Source organism: Neocloeon triangulifer, unplaced genomic scaffold (genome assembly GCF_031216515.1).
Source record: "Neocloeon triangulifer isolate White Clay Creek 2 clone unplaced genomic scaffold, ASM3121651v1 ptg000013l, whole genome shotgun sequence".
NCBI classification, from domain to species: Eukaryota; Metazoa; Arthropoda; class Insecta; order Ephemeroptera; family Baetidae; genus Neocloeon; species Neocloeon triangulifer.
Window position 1 is genome coordinate 5,414,387 of NW_026775555.1, and position 24,462 is coordinate 5,438,848.

General features: G+C 36.7%; 5 protein-coding genes across 6 annotated transcripts in view; 1 reads left to right on the plus strand and 4 right to left on the minus strand.

Annotated features, from left to right (window-relative positions):
* Window positions 1-636: 636 nt before the first annotated feature.
* LOC132199008 (uncharacterized) lies at window positions 637-2,665 on the minus strand. Its single transcript, XM_059623380.1, has 6 exons — window positions 2,584-2,665; window positions 2,177-2,232; window positions 1,640-1,731; window positions 1,389-1,584; window positions 878-1,018; window positions 637-824 (listed from the first exon to the last, which is right to left on the minus strand). The coding sequence occupies exons 1-6, from the start codon at window positions 2,639-2,641 to the stop codon at window positions 648-650; spliced, it is 720 nt and encodes a 239-aa protein (XP_059479363.1). The 5' UTR covers window positions 2,642-2,665; the 3' UTR covers window positions 637-647.
* A 2,780-nt stretch (window positions 2,666-5,445) lies between these two features.
* Window positions 5,446-8,157, plus strand: LOC132198907 (acidic mammalian chitinase-like). The gene is made up of 8 exons (XM_059623202.1): window positions 5,446-5,561; window positions 6,267-6,440; window positions 6,489-6,721; window positions 6,787-6,914; window positions 6,973-7,090; window positions 7,525-7,710; window positions 7,766-7,894; window positions 7,956-8,157. The coding sequence occupies exons 1-8, from the start codon at window positions 5,489-5,491 to the stop codon at window positions 8,082-8,084; spliced, it is 1,170 nt and encodes a 389-aa protein (XP_059479185.1). The 5' UTR covers window positions 5,446-5,488; the 3' UTR covers window positions 8,085-8,157.
* An 864-nt stretch (window positions 8,158-9,021) lies between these two features.
* On the minus strand, window positions 9,022-16,186 carry LOC132198850 (uncharacterized). 2 transcript variants are annotated; one of them, XM_059623115.1, is made up of 6 exons: window positions 15,978-16,186; window positions 15,789-15,919; window positions 15,543-15,737; window positions 10,433-10,694; window positions 9,834-10,372; window positions 9,022-9,772 (listed from the first exon to the last, which is right to left on the minus strand). In XM_059623115.1, the coding sequence occupies exons 1-6, from the start codon at window positions 16,163-16,165 to the stop codon at window positions 9,555-9,557; spliced, it is 1,533 nt and encodes a 510-aa protein (XP_059479098.1). In that variant the 5' UTR covers window positions 16,166-16,186; the 3' UTR covers window positions 9,022-9,554. The 2 variants fall into 2 exon arrangements, with proteins under 2 accessions (XP_059479098.1, XP_059479097.1); XM_059623114.1 differs by lacking the exons at window positions 9,022-9,772; window positions 9,834-10,372; window positions 10,433-10,694 and having other exon boundaries at window positions 11,844-15,737.
* Window positions 16,187-16,508: 322 nt separating this feature from the next.
* Window positions 16,509-19,087, minus strand: LOC132198783 (uncharacterized). Its single transcript, XM_059622994.1, has 7 exons — window positions 18,849-19,087; window positions 18,691-18,779; window positions 18,425-18,619; window positions 17,721-18,182; window positions 17,216-17,657; window positions 16,823-17,162; window positions 16,509-16,748 (listed from the first exon to the last, which is right to left on the minus strand). The coding sequence occupies exons 1-6, from the start codon at window positions 19,037-19,039 to the stop codon at window positions 17,150-17,152; spliced, it is 1,392 nt and encodes a 463-aa protein (XP_059478977.1). The 5' UTR covers window positions 19,040-19,087; the 3' UTR covers window positions 16,509-16,748; window positions 16,823-17,149.
* A 580-nt stretch (window positions 19,088-19,667) lies between these two features.
* The window catches only part of LOC132198994 (synaptotagmin-6), a 43,463-nt gene continuing 38,668 nt past the window's right edge, over window positions 19,668-24,462 (minus strand). The window contains exons 8-10 of the mRNA XM_059623358.1: window positions 24,137-24,257; window positions 23,919-24,067; window positions 19,668-23,430 (exon numbers count right to left, since the gene is read on the minus strand). Coding sequence (XP_059479341.1) covers window positions 23,269-23,430; window positions 23,919-24,067; window positions 24,137-24,257 — 432 coding nt within the window. The 3' untranslated portion in view covers window positions 19,668-23,268. The remainder of the gene's footprint in view (window positions 23,431-23,918; window positions 24,068-24,136; window positions 24,258-24,462) is intronic.

Here is a 24,462-nt window from a genome sequence, read left to right on the forward strand (position 1 = left end):
TTGAACAAAAGAATCCTCTTTAAAATTTTAATTATGCAAAGGCTGGAAAAGTGAAACTTTGCCTACGGTTATGAGGACGCATTATCGATGTCCCTCAGAGACAGGCCGATTTTGATTAAAGTTGGTGTGCACTTTCTACCTTCTGGGTACTTCCGAAAAGCTTAATTTGCCTTCTGCTTAATTTCGCTATGAAAAATCTGAATAAATTGAATTTAATTGGAAAATGAAAATTATGCAAAATAATTAAAGAGGACGCTTTTGTTGCGTTCATTCGATTCTTTCACAAAATTGGGCATTCCTGTGTAAATTGTGGAAAATTAATTATACACTCTTCCAGAATTTCAATTTTCCATAAAAAAAAAATCGGTGTGTATTCTCAAAAACATTTTGCTAATAGTTAGCATAAAATATCGCTTTTTATAATAGTTGTAGTTTTTCAAATAATTAATTTAAATACATCAAGATTTAAGACAGAAGTGAAATTTGTAAAAGGCGTGCAAAGTAAATTATATATTTTTACAGTTTTCCTATAATTGTTGACTTCATTTGGATATTCTCGATTTGTGGTTCACACACATCAATAAATTTAATTTTGCTTTTTAATTCCAATCAAGTTTTTTATTGCATTAGCACAGAACGAAAATTAATCAAGGAATGGCGTCGGGCGCCACCGACAAGATGTAATCCCTGTAGAACTGGATCACATTGAACTCTGAAGGAGCGTTGTACAAGCCGTTTGCCAAGCACCTGGCGTTGTTCATGATAGCTACCACCACTCCGTTGATCACCAAAACAGGATAGATTTTTTCGGGCAAGGTTTTGTACTGCAAAGGCCAACGAATTCAAAAGATTGAAAGGATCGGACGAATTTGTATACCGAGCAATCGCCAGTGGCGTCGAATTGCGCGCACGCTTCGGAACCGTCTGTGCTGATGAAGGAAGAGTCGATACCGGTGTCGGTGTACTCCTGCGGACAGTTGGCGGTGGCCAGCACCGTCCTTGTCTGACCGAACAATGTCTGCAAATTTCAATCCAATAAAAGTGTTGCACTTCAAGAGGGACATATTTTGATTCCTGAATGTGAAAAAGACCAAATTTCATGAAATGTCGATCGAAGCAACTGCTATAAGCTTTTAAACAGGGACAACACCTCTTCTCGTCAAATGAATTTGAACCTTCAGATTGCAAATTAAGTCGAAAGATTCAATATTCTGCAAGATTGAGATTCAACCACTGCTTTGGCGCCAAAAGTAGATACGCGGTTTTAACGTTGAGGAGTAAGTAATTTTTCAAATACAATTTCGACATTGGTCATGAAATTTGGTCTACATTCAGAAATAAAAAAGTAGTAGCCGTAGTCCTTCTTCTTTAATTGAGAAATAACTTACGCCGTTTCCGTAAAAGAAGGCAATTGTGGCGGTGACGTTGGTCGCAAAGTCAAAGTAGTTTGAAGGAGTGAGCGCTTGGAAGGGACCGGCGTACTTTTTATAGCAAATTTTGTACACGGCCACGTTGTAGTTGGTCCAAACATTGGCCACCGGTTGATTTTTGCCGCCGACAACGACATAAGCAGTATCGCCGAAACTACAAAATTAGGGAATTATATGAAAGCGACGAATCGAAACGAATCTTTTAATACCCCACGTCTACGTGTGAGAGGACCAACTGTGTGGAGAGGAACACGCCAGGTGAGATGGTTAAGTCTCCATTGTCATCCCCGACCACCATCACCTGCGCGTCAAGTGTCAATTATAAATTCGCAACAAAATTCATTGCGACCAAAATTTTTTTTACATCTGATTTGAAACAAATCTGCGACATATTCCGTGAAAAATGTGGAAACATAACATTCATATATAGTTGAACAAATTTTGCAACTGCCAGAATTTGCAGCGACCGATTTAATGTTGATAAAAAAAATAAGTATTCTTGAGAAAAACCACCTTACGCACAATTAAATTGTGAAGCTTATGAAAAAGGCAAATTACAATCGCTTTTGCGTCGCCAAGTTGCAATAATGTTTAAAAAGAGATTTTTTACATTTTTTGACACCTTTGCTCATTTATATTTTTTAAACGATTCACCAAAAACCAAATGATATGTTAGAAACAGAAAAAAACAATCGCTTTTCTTGCTGGAAAAAGATTGACTAAATTATCCAGTCTCGTGTTCTTACCAAGTACGGGTAATCTGCTGAGTTGAGTTGCACAATGGGTCCATCTGCAGCATCAACTGCGGCCGGGAAACAAAACAAAATCATTTTAAAATGCTGTCATTGTTTGATAATTATAGGCGGTCAGCGCCGTTCATGTCGAATCTAGCGAGAGTGGGAAACGCCAAACCAAAATTTGCAGATTTTGCGTTCCGAAATACCAAATTTAGATCAATTATGTGCAACACTTGAACAGATTTCAAACACTTTGAGGGACGCTTCAAATGCTTCCACGAAACTTATCAAACGTGTTAAAAATTTGTGTATTTTTGGATCTTAGTATCTCCTAATGTATTTTATTTACAATGCTTTGCTTAGTTAATGCGATTACACTTTTAACAAAATTCAATTATCAGCAAAAAACTCTTTACCTCGGCCCACGTAGCACGTGGCCATCAGGAGAATGGCGAGTTGTCCGGTCAGACCCATCTTCTTTAAGAGTTGCAGTTGAAATGTTGCCTTTTTCCAAGTGCAACTTCCTTTTAAATGCTTGGCGACGACTCGACTTTACGTAAACAAGCCAATGAAAAGCAAGCACGAAAAAATGATAAAACCCGGTTATCACCCCCCGCTAATTACCATATTTAATGATTTCCTGAGCGACCGAGTTTTTTGGCCCCTTTTTTTCTTCGGAAAACAAAGTTTTATCAATTCTCTGACCTCGTTCACGTCCAGTTAACTACAATTAAAAGTTTTCCACTCACGGGTTGAAGAATTAAGGTTTCGACGTTGTGCGTTAAACATTTATCAAAGTGAAAATGAAAAAGTCACAAAAATTTTATTTGGCTGAATTTTGCATAATAAAGCAAATAATTTTGCTTCTCTCAAACTGAAGAAAGTTGATATAGAATAAATAAGTCATTTTCTGAGGCGAAATTCTAAATAATATCGTGTTTCTGTCATTTAAGTATTGAAAATTATTTCATTTTTTTTTTATCTGCTATTCCGTTTACAAGAAGAGCGAAAGTTATCGGGACTTGATTTTTTTATTATTTACACTTCTTATTTGGTCAAATTCGTGAATTGTAAAGGAATAATCGTGTCGCAACAATTGTTGGACGCGCTCCCTTTGCAGCGAGTTTCCGAAACGTGACACATTTTTCTTAGAATATGCGTGGAAATTAATAATGAATGTTCAAAGTTTCAAATGTATTGGAGGGAAAAAGTTTTTTGATGCCGGGTCATGAAATTTTGTTGATAACAAAAATTTAAACTAAAAAAATTGTGCGCCAGTGTTGGTCTTTAAGCTATTTGAATTTAATTGTAAACAATTTCAATTTTTAACAATTTTTGTCTGCAGTATTTCTCTCGACGTATCTTGATGTCAGGTGGTTTAGCAGACTTGTTAGTTGTGATACTTTTTCTGCTAATTTTTTTTTTTTTTTTAATTTCTGTTTTTGTAATTGACTGATTGAGAAAAATAAACAACAATGAAATTAGAAATTATAAAAAATACAATGTTGATAACAAAAAGCCGAAAGGCTGCACACGTTTCTAGTTCGTGTAGTCTTTAAATTTGTGGGGGATTGTAATTAAAAAAAAAACGTGGGTGGAGGTTTTGGGACCGAAAAGCACAATTTTTATTTTAAAAGTTAAAACTGGAAAAGAAAAGTTAGGCAACTGTCTCGCCACGCGTGTTTTGCGGTTCAGCGTTGCGCCTGCAGTGAAACTTTTTTAATTGAAATTTCTTAAAGAAACAACCGTTTTTTATTTTAAATAATCACCATTTTTAGTTCAAAATTCAGCTGAAACCCGCATTTTAATGGCACACGTTATATATTTTTAGTTGGCAAAGAGGATATTAGAACTTGCAAAGCCCTGCGGGCCTCGCGTCCCACGCCTCCACGGCCCCCGTGGGACCCCTTGTGGGACGGTAATGGAATCCTCATTGTCTGATTTTCATCATCATATTATGCAATTTAATAATCTAACTCTTTAAATGTATGAATTTCATGGTTTTCTAGATACAAGCAAATATAAAAGTTATTGATATGAATTACATGAAAAATTTTTATTTTATTTATTTCGAATGAAAATTTAATTTATTTTTTATTATTTTTTTTTTTTAATTTGAAAATGTTTTAAATAGAGCGCGAGCGCAAATTTTTCAATTGAGCGCGATCGCGAGCGCAACAATCTGCGAGCGCAGCCCACTATGAACTTTTTCCGGGAAACAAAACAGAATGTCAATTTTAATTGTAGGTATTTGAGTGGTCGGCGCTTATTCTTCATAGAGAGTGCACAAATATTTACGTATTTTATTTTTGTCTTTTGTCTGATAAACAAATTTTGAAATATAATCAATTAATATGAAGTGAGGTGAGGAACTTGGATGGATGTGAACGATGTTCAACTTATAGAAAACAAAATAAAATTGGAATTACTTTAATTCCTCCATCTGCACAACCATGAATCTTTTGATCAGAGAAGAGACCAAATAATGATATTTATGATTAATAGATTAAATAATTCCTGTGCCAATGAGAAACTTTTGAGCAATATCTGGGATGGATCGAAACTTTTCAAATTTTAGAAGTGAAAAACCTTACCTCTGCCTCCTTTTAAATAATCGACGACGACAACACAATTGCCTTTGTATCAAAATACGCGGCTCATGAGATTTTTACCAGAAGCTAAATTTTTTCTCATTTTGAGACGTGGCGCAGTCGGTTGGGAACATGGCTTGAGGTTGGCGCCTGCTTTTTGATTTTGAGCTTCGTTTTTATCTTGACCGAAAAGAGGCTCATTTTTAGAAACAGAAGATATGCTGATGAAGAGTATATCTTGGGCTTTGTTTTCATTTTCAAGAAAATTTAATAATTACAGCCTCATAATTAAAATGAGCGCAACGTGTTTACCGCGACTGACAATACGGCAAACAACCTAAATTGTCCGTGTGCATAGCAATCGGACACAAAAAGCAATTTGCATTCTACTTTCTGGATCACCGCCGGCGTAGGAAATATTGAATTACACTCACTCTATACTTTTCTTCAAACAGTTCAAACAAATCAGTTGCATTTTTGAGGTAACAAAATCATAAAGTGCTAACCAAATAAAAATTTCGTCAAGTACAGTTAGCGTTTAACACTGGGGTTTGCTTTTCTAATCAATATTTTCTTGGAACCCAATGTGCCGCACTGCTTCAATTCACACTTTTTGGCAATTAAGGTGTTTGCGTCAAAGCGGCCGGAGGATAATGCGCCCTAATCGTGTCGCCTCTGCGGATATAAGAGGAGCTGTGCAAAGTCTGGAAGTATCAAAGTTAATCCGAAGATGTTGAGTGCCAAGTCTTTGTTCCTAAGTGCGGCCCTCCTGGTGGTCCTGGCCTCTTCTGCAACTGCACAGAGTAAGTTTTGATTGTTGTTGTTTTGTTTTAATCTCATTCAAATTGTTAATAGCAACCAGATATATTTATGAAAATTAAGAAGTCATTTTTTGCACAAATAAAAATAAATAAATCATAAAAAATAAAAATATAGCAATCAGACTTGCGTTGCATGGCTTTAATTATTTGAACGATTAGCAAGACCATGCTGCACCTCCATTTTTTTCTAGTTATTTGATAATTTAGAACTAATTTAAAACAAAGTTGTATCATTCAAATATAGATATTTATCATTCGTTATGATTTATGATCTTGAAGATCTATACTTCATTATTTGATTTTTATAGTTTTTCAGTCTTTAATTAAAAAAAAAATGCTTCTTATTGTTCAATAATTTTTGGCTTTGCTTCAATATATTAATTCAAATAACTTGCATAAAAATATAAATTGGATACAATCCGTTTATATTATCTGTGCAACATAAGGGATGAACAAATATATTGTAATGAATAAACTTTGGACATTGGACAGCTATTCTAAACGAAAAAGTCTAGGGAAATGTTAGTCATTAAAGGTCGCTCTGCACTTTAAAAGTATGCAAAAATAGTCTTCTTATATACTTGACGCTAAAGTCTAGTCGATCTCCAAGTATACTAAATTCAGGATTTCTTTCAACACAAATTATTTATTATACGCCGTGTTTTTTTATTTTATTTATTTTTCCAGAGCGGGTGGTTTGCTACTTCAGCAGTTGGGCGACGTACCGCAGCGGCGACGGCAAGTTTGAGGCCGAGAACATTGACCCGGTCCTCTGCACACACGCCATTTATGCCTTCGTGGGCGTCAATGCTCATGACGCTACAGTAAGGATCATTGACCCCTGGAATGACATCAACTTGTGTAATTTATTTTTAGTTTGTTTTAATTGCTTTAATGTGTGTGAGTTAGACGGTTTCAAGCGGTTCAACAATCTGCGACAGTCGAACTCCAATTTGAAGACGATGGTGGCGATCGGAGGCTGGAACGAATCCTCCGCAGGTTTCTCCAACGTCTGCAAGGACCCTGCACTCAGGGCCAGGTTTGTCGACAACTTGGTCAACTTCGTCAAAACCCATGGATTCAGCGGACTTGACTTGGACTGGGAGTTCCCGGCGCAGAGGGGAGGAATCAGTGATGATAAGGTTTTATTTACGAAAATTATATATTAAAAATATGAATTAAAATTGAATCTTCTTTTGATTTTAAGGCCAACTTTGTTGCTCTGGTCAGGGAACTGAGGGCCAAGTTCACTCCAGACGGGCTCATTTTGAGTGCCGCCGTTTCTGCTGGACTTTGGGCCGCCAGTGTTTCTTACGATATTCCCCAACTCTCAGCGTAAGTTTTAATATCTAATCCTCAAAATTGTTATGCTAGTTTTTTAATGGAACTGCAGGAATTTGGATTTCATCAACCTGATGACTTATGACTACCATGGCTCGTGGGAAAGCAAGACGGGTGAAAATGCGCCAATTCACGCTTCATCCGTTGACTCTGACCAGGGTCTTAATGTGGTACGTGTGTAGCCAATGTTAATTAACTGCTGAAAATATTTTAAATTTAAGTAAGCATCCTCTAAAAAACAATCCTTTTCTAGTATAATATAGTTTCGATCTCTTTCCTAATATAATATTTTTATGATATTTCTTCAAGACATCAGCAGGGGTGATAAACTTAACATATTTGTCTTTTGGAAAATTTAAAATTATTTTACGTGTTTAAAATATGGACTTAAGAAACTAGTGACCTGAGTCACCTGAGAAAAGGGACGATGTGTTGTTACCTCCTCTCAGCAATAATTTTAAACATATATTTTAATTTTTTTAGAAGGGAGATAAAGAACAAACCTCTCTATCCTATAGTAATTGAACAAACCTGAAAGATCATATAATTAGTCACTCATGATCCTTGATATTCATTTTTAGCTGTAATGTGTGATTTTCTGCAGCAATCGACTTTGAACTACTGGCTGCAGCAGGGCGCCGATCGTAGCAAGTTGGTGCTGGGGGTGCCAATGTACGGCCGCTCCTTCACCCTGCAGTCCAGCGGCAACAACGGTGTTGGCGAAACAGCTATGGGCGCCGGAAACCCCGGCCAGTACTCGCAGGAGGCCGGAATCCTGCTCTACCACGAGGTCGGTGACCCCTAATGACCTTTCAGACCTTTTGTGCTAAGCGATTTTGTTGCAGATCTGCCAGTTGCAGCGCAGCCAGGGCGCGGCCTTCAACTATCGGTGGAACGGCCAGCAGCAGGTGCCGTACGCCTTCTGGGGCAACCAGTGGGTCGGCTACGACAACATCGACTCCGTCAGGATCAAGGTTCGACCATTTTGTACCTTTTTTGTAACTGTTCTGATGCGTTTTGGATTTGAAATAATAGGGTCAGTTCGCGAAGAACAACAACCTGGGCGGCGTGATGGTGTACGCGCTCGAGATGGACGACTTCCGCAACACGTGCGCCGCCGGCCGCTACCCTCTGCTCACCACCCTCAGGGCAGCCTATCTTTGATATGTTTGCCTTCAGCACTGCTTCAGCATATAAATAATATTTATATTTAATTGTAATTTTAATATTTAAAAAATGCAAATAAAAAAATTTGAATTTATTTCTTATTGATTCTTATTTCTCTTTGATTTTTTCAATAAAGTACGTTTTGCAGAATTTTATTTAAATAATAGACGCAATTTTAAACTTTGGCGCACAGGTTTTGGACCAAAAGCAAAAGTTCCTTTTTGAAGGAAATTTGGGGCATAATTTAATTAGCTGAAAAATTTAGAGAGGGTTGAAAAAATAAGGTGGGCAACTGGCTTGCCACGCGTGTTGTGCGGGTCGGCGTTGCGCCTGCAGTTTTAATACTCGCACACAAAACACAACTGGCCCAGGAGTTCTGGGCCTATCTGACCCTTCCCCAGTTCAGGTGCAGCGATTTCGCAAATGAAACTTTTGGCAAAATGTGTCAAATAGGCCCAGAACTGCTGGGTCGGTTTGTTAGACCCGCTGTTTAATTTTGTGTGTATTTATTGTGGCAAGAAGGTGAAACAAAACTAGTTTGACGCAAGCTAACTTAACCTAGCTTGCGCTAAATTGACCCACCATCCAAATTTAATGACGGGTTAAATTAGCCTGGGCCAGGTTAATTTGGGTTCTCCTATCGCTGCTATTCGTAATTTATTGCAGTAATTTTTTTCTATCTATTCTCAATATCAAAAACTTCAAAATGTTTTGTTTTTGACTTTAAATTAATGGAGAGTTAAAAGAAACGTGAATCCGAATAAAATTGTTTTTTTTTTTTTGCTGCTATTTTTATTTCACTTTTAATATTACTTACTTCATTTAATATAAAAAATTTAAGTAAGCATGTTAAATAAATACTGCACTCAGACTTTTTCCATATCAAGTTGCGCGCGCGCCTCAACCTCAAACGCGAGGCAATTAATTTTGTTTCCAAGCAAACGAAAAGGGAGACCTTATCGATTTCCGCTGCTTCAATGCTCATGTAGCCGAGAGCTATCGAAGCAAATAATTATTCTTCGTTGCCAATATTTTGATTTTCATTGTTTTCTTGGGTTTTCACTGAAATAAGATATGCAATATCATGCGGTATTTTATTGCATTTTTACTGAGAAAAAAAGGAACTTGAAACACAAAATGTTTTTACTGTTGATCCTCTCCACCTTCAAGTTCCCCAGGGCCATTGGAATCCAAGTCTTGCTCTCCATCAATCTGACGATCTGGAGCCATCACAAAACTGATGATGCTCTCAGGGTCGTCCGTGATGCCGAGTTGCGAGTTGGTTCCAGCCCTGGTGCAAGTGTCCCTGTGCTTATTTCGGTTGCTTCGGTGAATGGTCATCAAGCAGCATGGGCAAACGATGATTGAGTAGGGAGCCCTATATTTTAGCGAGGCTTTGCTTGGCAAAATATAGCCCTTCCTCTCTCTGATCGCCTGCTTGTTGTTCTTTATGTAGTTGGTCACGTCTTACAGGTGATTGTAAGCAGCTTTCTTCTGTTTGGCATTGGGGATTGCCTCGATCGCCCTCGTGATCGTTTCGCCGGGGTGCTGGATCCTGACGTGGTCACTTAGTCTACTTTTAGGCTTCGCACAGTAGAAGCAAAAATTCTTGCTCTTACAATTACCTTCTGCCTTCTTGACAGGCTCGTCAAAAATGAAGATTTCATCTTGATAGCTGTAAGCGCCTGCAAGTATATTATAGTCACATCAGTACAATGTAATGCAAATTTCAAATATAATTATTACTTTGTGCATGCTCAAACATATGAGTAGTAAGTGCTTTTGGATAGCGATGTAGTCCTTCTATTAACTCTTTTCTGTTTTGTTCCTTTTTCTCGAAACGTTCAGCACCCGTCTTTCTGCCACGTTTCTTTCTGTACTTCCTGGGCGCGTCTTCTCCGCTCGTTGACGCGTCTTCTCCGCTCATGGGCGCGTCTTCTACGCTCATGGGCGCGTCTTCTACGCTCACTGACTGGTTGCCTGCATTGGCAGCAAGGGTCTCTGTTGATGGATCATGACTCCCAAACAATCCAATCAAAGATGAGCTTGGGTTAGCGCTTGTTGCGTCTGCAACGATGTGCTTCACAAGCTCCTGTTTGTTCAAGGGTTTAGTCAGCCAACCGAAGATTATGTCACCCCCCTGGTAGTAGGTGTCGGACTTGTATCTTCCTCCCGAGTGGCTGTGGTCGAGGCTTTTGATTGCCAACGATGCTATCGGGCCCGTTACCACTCTGTCTTCATGATAAAAATCAGGGAGTTCAGGGCCAACCCACACAACAAAAGGGCTGAAATTATAACATATATTGAGCTTTTTTTATTAATTGAATATAAGAAGTTCTACTCACCAGACATTCCCTTCAGGTACATCAAGATGATTGAAAATTACTAGCTCCTGGGAGTCCTGGGTTTTTTGTTGGTCCCCTGCAGTTGGGTTATCTATTAAACCACCTGCAATCAGCTCTTGCAAACTTTCATGAAGAGGTGGTTCATCGACTGGTGGGACATTTGTGTTCTCGAACCCTACGGCGGCGCCGCAATCTTCCGGGTTAGTATCAACAACTTGCTGGTTGGAGCCTCGAACCGAGCCGTTCTCCGTGCTGTGTTGAGCTGCAGGAAGCAGAGATAAGATATCTAGGCTAACGCGAAAAAATATTCTAATAATGGTTTATTCAATAAAAAAAATCTAGACAATTTGCTCACGATTTGCATCGTTGTACCACAAAAAGGTTAAATTTTGGCAGGCTCATTGTTCCTTTTGTGATCCGAAATCAAATAAAACTATACACTACATTAAAACACACAGTTACGCGTTACGACAGATCTTGTTTTCCTCATTAAAATCAATATGTCATTTTATTTAGCAGCAAATGCCATGCTGAGACAGATTTTTTCACTCGACGCTCAATCTTTGTTTCTTGAGCTTTATCGCACGTGCGCTATCTTCCCACTGAAAGTCAAAGAGCGCTAAATATTAAAATATTGTGTTTACTAAATTACACATAATAAAAATGAACTCTACAATGAATAAATTAAAAAAATTACAAGTAAAATTCAAAATGTATTTTTGCTAAATTATAATTAAATTATATATTAATTCTGCCTTTCCCAAGAGGGATAAACAATTAAAAAAAAATATATTAAACAATAACATTTATTAATTTTTTGAAGTTTGCTTGTCATTTTATTATTTTTTTCATTCAACTTTGTTATTCCATCAAATATATATAATGTTTATTTTTTTTAGTATTTAAAAATAATTTCCAATCCTTGATAATAATTAAGCGTAGAAAAAAACACAAAAAGTAGGCTCTGTCAAATCTGCGCCAAACCGGTTTCTCGGCATGCAGGTGGGGATATAATACCTGCTTTTTTCTGCTAATTATTGGCACTAACGTTAACGCGCATTGCCACCATCCATCAGAGGCAGAAAGGAGCTGATGCTTGTTTTCTTATTTTCGGCGCAGTCGGTTTCAAACATTTGTTATGGCTCGAATTTGGCTCCTGATTTTCATTTTAATTTTGTGCCTCGTTTCCCTCCTGGCCGAAACGAGGCAGACTGCGAGAGACGGAAAGGATGAAGAGTGTCCCGTGGGCTTTGCTTTCGATTCTACTGGAAACTGCGTCAAAGGTAAAAGGCTTCCTTCAGTACATCCATAATCGATCACTCATGAACGCTGTATATTCCATATTTTATATTCTTAATCAGCAAATTTTGTAAAATGTGAAATATCCGACGTCTTAAAAATTTTTTGTTAAAAGATATACAACATAAATAATAAATAACTTTAAATTTTTCCACTCTAATTATTCTATTATTTTTCTTTCTTTCTAGGAATTGATGATGACGATATTTCAGATGACCCTCTTGGATTAAGTATAATTAACACACCTCAAAAGATTTTAATTGTCTGCAGAGAAGGTTTAATCTACATACCACGGCGCAAAGTTTGTGTTAAATCTACACAAATAATCGGCAGAAGAAACAAATCAATTTGATTGATATTGTGTATGTTTTTTATTAGTATTTATTCAAAATGTGCTTTGTTTGCATAGTTAAAAAACGAGATAACTTTTGCGAGACATAATTTAATTCACTTTCAATCTATTTGTTGTGATCCCTAATCCCTAATATAATAAACTAGATCACAATAAGTAAAAAACATTTTTTTCTTATTTTTTAATTTTGTTTTTAATTATGAAATGAAAATGCGGAGGCCGTTCAGCCCTGCTTGAACCGCTTCTGTGAACTGACGAAACACAGACTATTAATGCTAATTTTTTACTCTTTTTCTGCTTTTGCTTTCTAATGTTCATATTCTTATAAATGGGAGCAAAAATGTGATAAAAATTTTTTTATAAATTACAATTAAGATGTACTTGAAAATGCAATAAAAAAGTAATTTAAATTAATTATGTAATTATAAACTATATTTTCCAGCATGTTTATTAAATTTTGGCTCTTTCAACATAACAAAACAGATAATGTTGCATATTTTTCTCTTAGTTAAATCTACCAACGCGGTGAAATTTAATCAGTCGCTTTTTGAAGACATTCAATTGCTGATGAATCAGTAGATAGAATTCAGGAGATAAACAAAACGAATAATATAGAAATTAAAACAATTAATGGAGCAAAACAACGGAAGTCAGTTAACAGATTTAAATTTTCTAAGGAAAAACACAACCTTGCATGATCATGCTATAAACCTGACAAAAACATTGGATTCAAACAATTTTGCTTTGACTGGAATTTTTCTCATTCAGCGTCAGTTGCAAAAAAGATTTTGCAGTAAATTTTTATAATTTTACATTTAATTGCACCAATTTTTACGGTTCCGAACTCTAAAATTTCCTTAATTTTGAATTCCACATCTTCCACAGGGTTCGACTAAGGAGAAATTTTCAAGCCACAATCCGGGGAGTTTGGTTCAGTTTGACTGCCAACAAGGAGGTCAGATACTGGCTTGAGCTTCCTACTTTCTGTTGGTCTTTGAGCAATTGACTCAAAAGAAGGACTTGGTTTTTCTTCGTGGGCATATTTAAGGTGAATTTCAGCACCTTCTTCGTTTTTCAAAGACAGTGGGCATTTCGGACACTTCTGAAAACGTTCTCTGGTGAATTGCGCATAAACAAAAGTTATGTATTTATGATGTCGCCTCATGTGACTGAGAAAAAAGTTCTCAGACTTAAAGAGTCCTTGATTGCAATGCTTGCAACGCAATTTTTCCGTTTTGCTTTCGGGCTGCGCGGTTGGTGCGTCGGTTTCAAATTTATAAAAGTCTTTGTGAAAATATTTGATGTGCGTCCACCAATCAGCATAAAAAATGTACATCTGAGAGCAACCTAAAACCGGGCATTTTAATATTTCAGTGGCTTTGTGAAAGTCGTACAAGTGGTTGCGCAATGTCGCGAGAGTGTAAAATCTATCACAATAAAAGCAAGACATTTTTTTGCCCAAACTATAAGCGTGATTCACAAATATGTGCTTTTCCATCTTGTCGTAAGAGTCAAATTTTTTATAGCAATTATGGGCGAAGGTGCATCTCATGCCATTTCTAGAACGCGGTTTACACTTTTTCTCCGTCAGATAAGGGTGTTCACTCTTCAAATGATCCACTAAATCGCGCTTGTTGTGAAAAAACTCGTCGCATCCGGGATAAGTGCAACTTCCTGCATCAACAATTCTTCCGTTCTGCTCAGCCTTTCGTAAATGTCTCTTAAAAATTTCATTGCAAGAGCGACAAGTCACCACCCCTCGGTCAACCTGGTGCGCACCAATTTTTTGAGAGCACGTTCCTTGCGCTTTGTAAAACGGTTTTTTCGGCTCGGGATGCGATCCGGTCGGAAGTTCCCAGTTTTTGTGAACGTGCCTGACGTGCAAATTGTAATAGCTGCGGTTTACGAAGAGCGTTTTGCACAATTCGCAAGCCACGAATCGAGAAGTGTCGATGCCCGAATGCTGAGTTTCAATGTGCGACTCCAAATCCTCCCTCGCCATGAACTGGCTGCACCGACTGAACGTGCATTTCACCACGTCCGTCAGCATGTGAGTGACGATCAGGTGGTTTGGCAAGTCGAGAGGTTCGGCCTCGCAGTACATGCAAAAGGTCAACGGATTTTGATCACATTCCACATTCAATTCATTTCGAGGAAATTTTAGATTGATTAGTTTGGCCCGGTTTTTACTAACTAAACGCTCAGTATTCATTTCAGAAAGATCAAGAGGACCTGACAGGATTTGCTCTTCCTCATTGAAACTTGTTTTACAAAATTTAAGAGGCTCGTCATATTCTAGCTCCTGTTTAATTTTTGTACTATTTGCCTCTGAATCGCTCTCCATTCTGACCCCTTGGACAATTTTTTTGAGCACATCAGCTTTTAATGCAAATCTTTTAGGGACCGAAACAGGATCTAACACCAACTCCACTGAATTTTGCTCTGCTTCTCTGTGAACATACATGACATGAATATTCAAGCCCGCTTGGTTTTTGAAGGAAAGAGGGCACTTCGGGCACCTCCTGAACAAGTTTCTCATATGCAAGTCGATAAAAAATTGCGGAAAACAATGAAATTTCTTTAAATGATCTGCTAATGATGCATCCGAAGTAAAAATTTTAAAGCATTCTAAGCATCGCACATTTGTCGGTTCAAGAACTTGGGAGGAAAGAGTCTCCGTTGTAAAAAATTCCTTGTGGTGACATTTAATGTGGCCCCACCAATCACAATATTCCGCAAACATTTGGTGGCAGCCAAATTCAGGACACTTTAAAACGTCAGAGGATTTATGCGTTTCTTTGAGGTGGCTGATCATGGAAGTGTGGGACAAAAATTTATCACAATAAAAGCAAGAAGTTATTTTTCCCAAACTGTCCGAGTGAGCATTAAAAATGTGCTCTGCCATATCCTCGTTTGATTCAAAAATCATATCACATTTCTCTGAAAAGTTGCATTTTTTGCTTTTGACTAAATCAATTTTCAATTTTTTATCCAGAAGATACGGGTGTGTGAATTTCAAATGGGCCACCAAATCGTCTCTCTGGTCAAAATACTCGTGACAATCAGAATAGGAGCAACCCACTGCGTGAACATCTTTGTGAACCAAACGCAAAATGTGATCTTCTAGAGCATTGCTTTGGAACGGAAAATCGCAAAAGACACAAGTCACTTCATGACCCAATCCTTTTGCCTGGTAAAGTGAACCCGCTGACAAATTGGAAATATTCTTATCTGCACTTCTGTGGGCGTACTTGACATGCAGTTTGTGGTGGATGATATTTGTGAACAGTTTTTTGCAAATGTCGCACTTCAGAATACCGTTGTTTGAGTGATAAATTTGTATGTGAGATTGAAAAACGTTGCTTCCAACGTAATGACGACACTCGCCTTGATCACATCGAACCAATTTTCTCACTCTGTGAATGGAGCGCAAATGTCTTTTTAAGCTATGAAACTTACTAAAACAGTAAATGCAGGGAAACTCATTAATTTTCCTTCTCTTGGGTTGAGGCTGACATATTTGAGTTGAGGGTCTTTTCTGATTTCTGGCAGTGCATTTCGATGCTGTCCCGTTTGAGCAGCTCGCAACTGAAGATGTATCGACTTCATCTTCTTCAAAAGACTCCAAGACGACGGAGCATTTTTTTTCTATCCCTGTTAAATGTCATATTATTATTTGGGTCACAAAAATTGTAATATACGTACCTTGACAATGCTCACTTGAATCACAGGAAGAGACTGTCCACCAGTCGATTGGATTTTTTCTCTTGACTGAGTCTGAATTGCTCGATGCTATGCAGCCGAGTGCTGCGATTTTGGGGAGAAAAAGAGGATTTCTGAAAATAAATTAAAATTTGAAATAAGAAAAAACGTCAGCAGATTGAACAAACTCACCGAGCATCCTGGATGCAAAACTTACAAACGCGGCCCGACTTGTCTTGGAGCACCGACTTTTCTATTTCAACGTCAAAGTTCTCAAGCCACCAATTTGCAAATTTGGCCTCATCCAGGTTGGCGACTAGTAGGAATTTTTCGTCGGCAATCGCCCCGCACAAAATACACGAATTGTTCACGTCGCCCATCCTCTCTCAGCTCTCTTTCCGTCTCTTCTCTTTCTCTATTTTGATTCGGAGACTCGCAAATTAACCGCACCATGGCGCTGCGACACAGAGGGGGAGCAGGAAGGCGAAAATGCCCGCGAACTGGGTACCAAGTTCAGCCACGCGTGTGGCCTCCCTATGTGTATTATCGTGTGTAATATAGTGGCAAAAGTTTCCATACTTTGCATGAGAGAAAGGGAATGGGGGGTTTGAATAATACACATTGCATTTTAATAACTTCTTGTTTCCTTTGGAAAAATTAGCAGAACGAGCTAAATATTGATTACTGTCAGTGGTTATTATTGTAAGAATGAAAGACAGGAGGTTTAAAATTAATTTAATTTTACTCAGTATTCTATAATTTAATCAACATGAAATGCAAGAAAATAAATACGTGAAATAGAAAACAATACAATCAATCCAATTTTTTCAGCAAAGATTCATGCTCCCTTGATTGTCTTGATGTCGATCCATACTTATTGTTGGCACTTAACAAGACTAATTGAGTAAGTCTTTTCACGAATCGATCAAATCTTCCCACATTTTGGCTTGGAGAAGGTTCTTTCTGTTGGTGGAAATAAATAAATAAAACTGTTCCATCTAGTTATAATTTGCATGAAACTCTTTTTTGTTCCGTACCTTATTGACGTGGCTTTGCGATTCCTTGCAGATCGAAGCAAGCCCTCTCATTTCAACCAGGCGATGAAAAATTAGCTTCGCATTGGCAGATACAAGTAGTTGATTTGTGGAATTAATTTTCAGTATGTCAAACAGAGGCTGCAAGAAGCGACAGCACATGTTAGCCAGCGCGCGGACATGTTTGTGTGAAGTTGGTCTTCCCTTTTTGTAGCAGTAATTAATGAGGAGCTCCCTCACGTTGTTGTCCTGGAGGCACAATTTGGCACGCTTTTGGTCTCTCATTTGCACAAGAATATCTTTTAAATATTCTAGCTGTTGATTTTTACTTCAATTAACAAATCTAGAAAACAATTCACTGAAAAAGTTTTTTTAATTTTTGAAGATCCAACTCACTCTTCATGCGATCCTTCTAATGGCTGGGGTGCTCTGTCCTCATTCCTTTGTGTGCAAGATTCTGCATGCCGACTAAAATTGTACTTGTCAATGAGTGTGTAACACGAGTCACAATGCCACATGGCAGCGTAGTGACGAAAGACAGCGGTCTTTTTGGTTGGCAGCAGAAATCCCTTTTTCGTCTCCATCGCTTCTTTATTATTTATATAATAATTTCCCTCCCTTGCCAACTGCTTAAAAGCTTCTTGCCTCCTTTCCTCGTCATTTATCGACTTTATATCTGATACTCTTTGCTGATCCTGGTGGATGTGCTTCAAGTGTCTGCTGACACGAGCATAGAGCTTTCCGCAAAAGAGACAAAAGCTACGTGCGTCCTTTTCTCCCCAAAATTGCAGCACTCGGCTGCATAGAACACACAGTGGTCCTCGATATGTATATGGAGCTGTAAAGAAAAAGAATTGAGATTATGATTCAAACTTAAATATTAAACCATATGTCAAATTACATTTTTTTAAGACGAAGACATGGTGGCGAAATTCTGCAGGGTACCGGTCAAAGCTTTTCTCAATGTCTTTATTTTCTCCATCAGTGGTATTGGTAGTCGGATGTTTTTTGTCCAATCGACAGAATTTGCAAGATTGAAAAAGAGATGGTGAACGCTTATTTGCCTCTAAGCAATCACATGCCTGCTTTTCTGGTAATCTGTCTTTCTTTGTATTTGTAGAGTTGACCGCAGAAACCTCATTGTCTTCCTCACAACTGATTTCATCAGGCCCGGGATCGTAGTCCTCATCCCCATCGTCGTAGGGGTCATAGTCACAATCGTCGAACTTGGAATCGAGGTCATCTTGCTCTTCAATTTCGCAATCTTCTTCACCTTGATCCAAATCTTCTGTGTGTTGCTGCTTCGAATGTTCTGTTTTTCTTTCCTCACAGTCATTCACAGCTGGGGTGTTTGATTCATACCCTGCAGAACTAAAAGATTAGCTTTCGACTTACATGGGCTCACAAATAGAATGATTATTTTCAGTATTCTGGTGGATGCTATTCGTATTCATGAACAAATTTTGTTTCAAAGTGATACATTTCTATGAGAGAATGAATAAAAATTGCTTCCAGCGTAATGTCGACAGTGGCCTTTGATTACATGGCACCAATTTTTGAATCTGCGAGTGGAACGCAAACGTGTTTTTAAACTCTGAAACTTACTGAAACAGTTTGTGCACGGGTCCTCATTTATTTTCCTCCTCTTGTGTTGAGGATGACCGATCAGAGTTGATCGTATTTTTTTATTTCTACTGGCAGTGCATTCCGATGTCCCACTTGAGCAGCTCGCAACTGAAGATGGAACGACTTTTTCTTCATCCAAACGCTCCAAGACGACGACGCACTTTTTCATTATCCCTGCTTAATAAATTTTAATTATTATTTGAGTCAAAAAAAATTGTTGGCTTTTTTCAAAAATAATTACAAACCTTGAAGATGCTGACTTGAATCACAGGAAGCGACTGTCCACCAGTCGATTGGATTTTCTCTTCCGACTGAGTCTGAATTGCTCGAATTTCTAAAAATAAATATTCGTTTTTTAATTAAAAATAAGAAAACAAAATTCAGCAAATTGATATAAACTCACCGTGCATCCTGGATGCAAAAATTACAAACTCGGCCCGACTTGTCTTGGAGCACCGACTTCTCTATTTTGACGTCGAAGTTCTCAAACCACCAATTTGCAAATTTGGCCTCGTCTAGGTTGGCGACTATTAGGTATTTATCGTCGGCAATCGACTCGCACAAAATACACGAAGTATTCAAGTCGCTCATCATCCCTCTTTCTTCTTGATCTTGATCTATGTTTTCTTTTGATTGTTGATTGTTTTGATTTGGCGACTCGCAAATTGGCCGCACCACGGCGCTGCTGTACAGGGCAGTACAGACAGGGCTGGTATGGGCGAGGACTGGGAATGCTGCGAACTCGGTATTAATAATTTGGCCACTTGTGGCTTCCCTCTGTAGTAAAAAGAGTTTCATTTATTTCCTTTGGAAAAATCTTAAAACGAGTTTAATATAGCTAACTGCCAGTGGGTATAATTGTAAGAATGGGAGATAATAAAAACATACAAATTGAGGTTTAAAAAATTAAATTAAATTTAAATTAAAAAAAATTTCTATACTTAAAAAAATGAGTCATAATAAAATACCAAAATGTCTTGAAGAAAAGAGAAAATCGTAAAATAAATTCATTCTAATCATGAACTAAGATAAGGTCTGCTAGTATAGATTTAAAAAAAAAATCGAAAATTCGAATTATAGCAAACATGGTAATTTTATGGTGATTTTCACTATGAATCAACCCTCGATCGTGAAATTCTACCACAAAATGGTAATTTTAGGGTAAACTTGTCTTGTGTTTGGAAGGTATGAAATAATAAAATAAAATTATATTTTTATTTTATTAGAACACAAAAATATTTATTGTTGCAAGGACGCTGACAACATCTGCGAATTTCAGCAAAGAGCAAGATTTTTCACAAACTTTTAATAATTATTATACTTTTTCTTCCATTCGGATAGTTAATAATGACAATATAGACAAACTTTTTTCGTGATTTTGCATACACTCACACTTATTGTGCACAAAACAGCCACTTTCATTCAATGTAGTCTGAACATTTTTTTTTTTTTTTAAATATTTCTTCAATAAATATTAGAAAAATCAGTTAAGGGCTACAGTCAAGAAGTGCACATTTTTTTTTTTTTTTTTAGATCGTAGAAAAGACTTAAGAAGCATTTTGCCTTCGATTTTTGGACGAAAAATCTGTCGAATATATGATTTATGAGTAAAATTAGAAAAATACAGTGTCAGACAATTTAAGACCCTTAGGAAGGATTTCAATTTTTACACGAAACATTGAAGATAATTATTTCGCAGACTAGAAGTAGAAAACGTTTCTTCCTATTTTAGCCAACAGGCGCTTTTTTCAAGACAGCATTTTTTTGTCTATCAAATTGTACACGTAGTTCAGCATTTTCAACCGAGGATATTGGTATTGAAACACAGCACGATGATGATTTTGTTTAAATACAGTTTACCAATAGCACAAGATATATATGTACGCAGAATAATTTGTCAAACATCAAGGTTATTGATTATGAGTTTGTCTATTGCGAACCGAAAAATAAAAATCGGAAACATTGAAAGACGTCCAAGAGGTTCAGGGATTAGAAAGCGGTGGCGAGTCTTAAAAACGGACATATTTAAATTTTCATTCAATATTTAGAATATGTTTCAAGCGTCGTTTTTCTTACAAGTATAGCAGCAGTTTTGAGTCGGAAATGAAAAATAAAATTCATATTATTCAAAAGATTAAAGAAATTAATTTTTCTTAAAACGAAACTATAATTGTGATCAGAAGTTCTCACATAAGAAGAGTTTTGCGAGAACGTAGCTTTAGTCGTGCGAGAAAAGATTGTCTGCGATAGTGTGAGTCTGCAAAAAGAACCGACAGAGGCTTGCGCTAAAAATGCTAGGTTGATTTTATGACTTATACAAGATACACGTTTATCTCTGTGCCGCAGTCCAGCAGTTGCAATTGTTATCAAAAGAGCAGTTTTTTTTATACACTCACACATAAAATATCAGCATTTTTTGTTGTTGTAAAACACTCATTTAGTAAGAATATTTTTATATCGGAGAGTAGGCCCATAGTGCGAGTGAACAGCGATAAAATTTATATCAATATTTAAACTCTTAAGAGGTTCGTCAAAGGTTATCGAAGGGAGCGTTTTAATAACATTAAAGTTTTTGATAAGATTGAAACCTTGAAGGGAAAGTATTAAGTAATGCAAAATTCACTGTGTACTAATTAATAAACAAAAATCAAGAAATTGTATGTAAAAAAGTACTTATTATTATTTTTCATGAGGAAATTTAAAGTCGTCTCAGCATTAATTGTTTTTTCAGGCTTACCATTGGAATAAAAGCTCTGTTTGAATTTTTCAAACAAATAATTATTTCTTGTGTTTGAAACAGAAGACTTATGATGTATTTTTGAACTGTTTCTAAAGAAGTACTTCGGAACGCAAAAAGAAATTTTCAAAATTTATTCCCTTCAAGATCAAATGCATCTGATTTCAGTGTTTCTTTTTTGCAAAGACAAATTGCGTTTTTTTTCCTCCCCCAATAATGCCAATTCTATTTCTCTCTTTTCAATAAGTCAGTGCGCGAAATTTGTGTTTGTAAATATAATAGTGGTTGGTATATTAATATATGTATATGCTTAACATGCGTCACATTTTAATGTATAAACAACGATCATTGGAACGCGCAATTATGTATTGTAAATTGCGAATATATAATTGTACGATGAAAGACATTATGTCAATATGAAAGGCCAATAAGCACGCACAAACGGAACACATACCCACAATCACATGCAAAATGTGTGTCAATTTTATTTTAGATACCATTTACACATTCAATAATAAATATTTACTGAAATTAATAACATTATCCCTGCCTGCAATGGTAGTCGATCGATTACTTTTAATAACACAGTTACCATTTTATACTTTGAGACGCGCGCACATTATTTTTTCCATTACATTATATTGACAAACAAGAAAGATGCGCAGCGTCTTCTTTAAATTTTTCATATCATTTAATTATGACAAAGAGAATAATTGACCTTGTTGAGATGGATTTGTATCGGGTATTATTTTATTCACATACTTTATTTCCACAAATGAAACTGTAATCTTGATTTTCGGATAGCAATTTGTTATAATAACCTGTTCATTTTTCCAGCAGACTTGAAAATATCAGTCAATTTTGATTTCTTTCTTCAACAGTTAAATTTTTTCCGCAAAATGAAAATTTTTATTTCATGCTAGCTTGAAATTTTCTATTTTAATATCTCTCTGCTACTTTTGGTATTAGAACCATGTATAATAAATTGAGTTTTAATTATTTGTGTTTGTTTAAAATCACTCAAATCGTATCATTTCTGGTTTTCACAACAAATACAACATTAGGGTAACACACACCAATCCCTGCTTGATCACACGCGTTCTTAGTTGGCACAAACAGTATATTTTCGTTTCAATGATGGAAACTGCAAGGGTCACACAACACCAGTTTTTTCTGTTTAGATTTAACACGCACCATCAACCAATGTATTTCTTTTTTTAGCAAGAACCATAGCTTGATTAATATACGTCAATAGGCATATTAAATTTTCTCCAAACTGAGTCAATCCAAGGTTATTTTAGTCTAGAGTTTTTGAAATGAGATGTTGCAAAGAGTCTAATTTTCTTCAATTTCAAACTGCAGGAAAAAATTTAAATTTGATTCGTGTAATTATTACAACTTCTAAAACTTTTGAGCCAGTGAATTTTTAAATTATCCTTTTCAATAAATAGAAAATTTGCTCAACGACGACAAAGATCATTTAAAAAATCATCATAACTAGAAAAATCAAAATTTTATACACCATATAGAAATAATTTAAATGAACTTTGGAAAAAAGAAGCTTCAAAAGCATTATTTTGATTTTTTTTTTATTTATTCAAAAAGAAAAAAAATGGTGTTAAAATACTATGAAATTAATTGACACGCTGCAGTTTCACTTTTTTTCTTTAAAAAGGCGCATCTCCCTTCAAAATCTCTAGGTGTAATCCTCTCCTACCAGGTGTAGTTTTCAATATACCATGAAGTTTGATAGTTCTCAAAAAGCCCCTTTGATTAATTATTACGCTGGGTTGAATTACGTTTGTGAAAAAAGCAATAAAAACACTCCATCTCTTGTTTGATTTGATAACAGTGTGGGATGTACACAGCGTAAAATTTTCTTCGTCTTGCCTCGAATTCGTTTTCAGCTAAATAACGTGTCTAGAAATTCTAACCTGCGAGTTTTCCAAGGCAATCAAAAGCTGAACCGTCGGATTTTGTTGCGTGAGTTTCTTCAAATATGGGGTGATTCTTGGATGCACAACCAACGAATATGTACATTTTGATTGAATCTTGATATATATAGATTTGCAAAACTAACTTTCACCTAGCGAATCGTGTGCCACATGGCGACCGCTTTGCGCGGCGTCTGCGTCATCTCCATCCAGTGGTCGCGCTCGGGGCCCTGATGCTCCCGCGGGCCCACCACACAGCACCCCAGCAACGGCCCACTGCTCATCAGCTCGTTGGCTTGATCCATCACGCAAATCTTGTAAAATGAACAAGATTTTAATATGAAATAATACAATGTGAAAATTATCCAAATAAGGTAGAAGAAGGTTTGAAGTTGAAATTCAAATCGCCAATAATTAAATAGATTATTGTTGTTTATTTGTCCACAGATCTGGACAGAAATATAACTTGTATTAATTTAATTCTATTTCATGCATTGAATGTGGAAGAAAATTCCAAATACTTATAACTCATGAATTATAAACTAACAATAAGTACCGTAAAATAGTAATCCTATAATTTATAAAAAATAATTTATTTTTGTTATTAATGCAGTCGTTTAATTTCTTAAATTGCAATAAATTGCATAAAATGAGTTTTTAGCAATAGCTAAAATAATAAATATTGCAAGAAAACAATAAAAATAAATTTTTTTAATTTCATTTAATTATTGAAGAATAAAACAGTGAGAATAATATTTTATTTATTTAAATTTTGTAATTTGTATCTAATTAATATTCCTACCTCTATGGCAGCGTTGTGCAAGTTGGTGGCGGACACGTTGAAGGAGAGCGCCTCGTTCCACACGGGGTTGCAATTCTCTTTGCGGGCGGCCGTTTTCTTCTTCTTCGTCCGCTTGCCATCGATAAGCAGGTAGACCTTCACGTAGGGATCTGCAATGCAAACACAAAACGCGGCGTGAATGAAAAAATCGGCGCCCACATGCGTGTTTGCGTTCGTACCGATCGAGTACTTGTCCGAGGGGAGGAATAGATTGCGGGCCTTGAGCAGCACCACCGTCAATCGCTCGGCCGACGGCAGGTAACTCAGCGAGAGCAGAACCTCCTGCATTTCCTCTGGTGGCTGGAATTTGCAATTATTTCAAAAGGATTTTCGTAAATAAACTCTCGGTGTGTGTTGAAAAAAGTAACTAACGAAAGTGAAACTGATATTGAGTTATGCAGCCTGTAGAGCACTGAAGATGAGCAGGTTGCATAAATTTGAAAGGGAAAGTAAATTGGTAAATACAACACTCGTTTTCCTATTGATCTCCGATCATTTGGATATT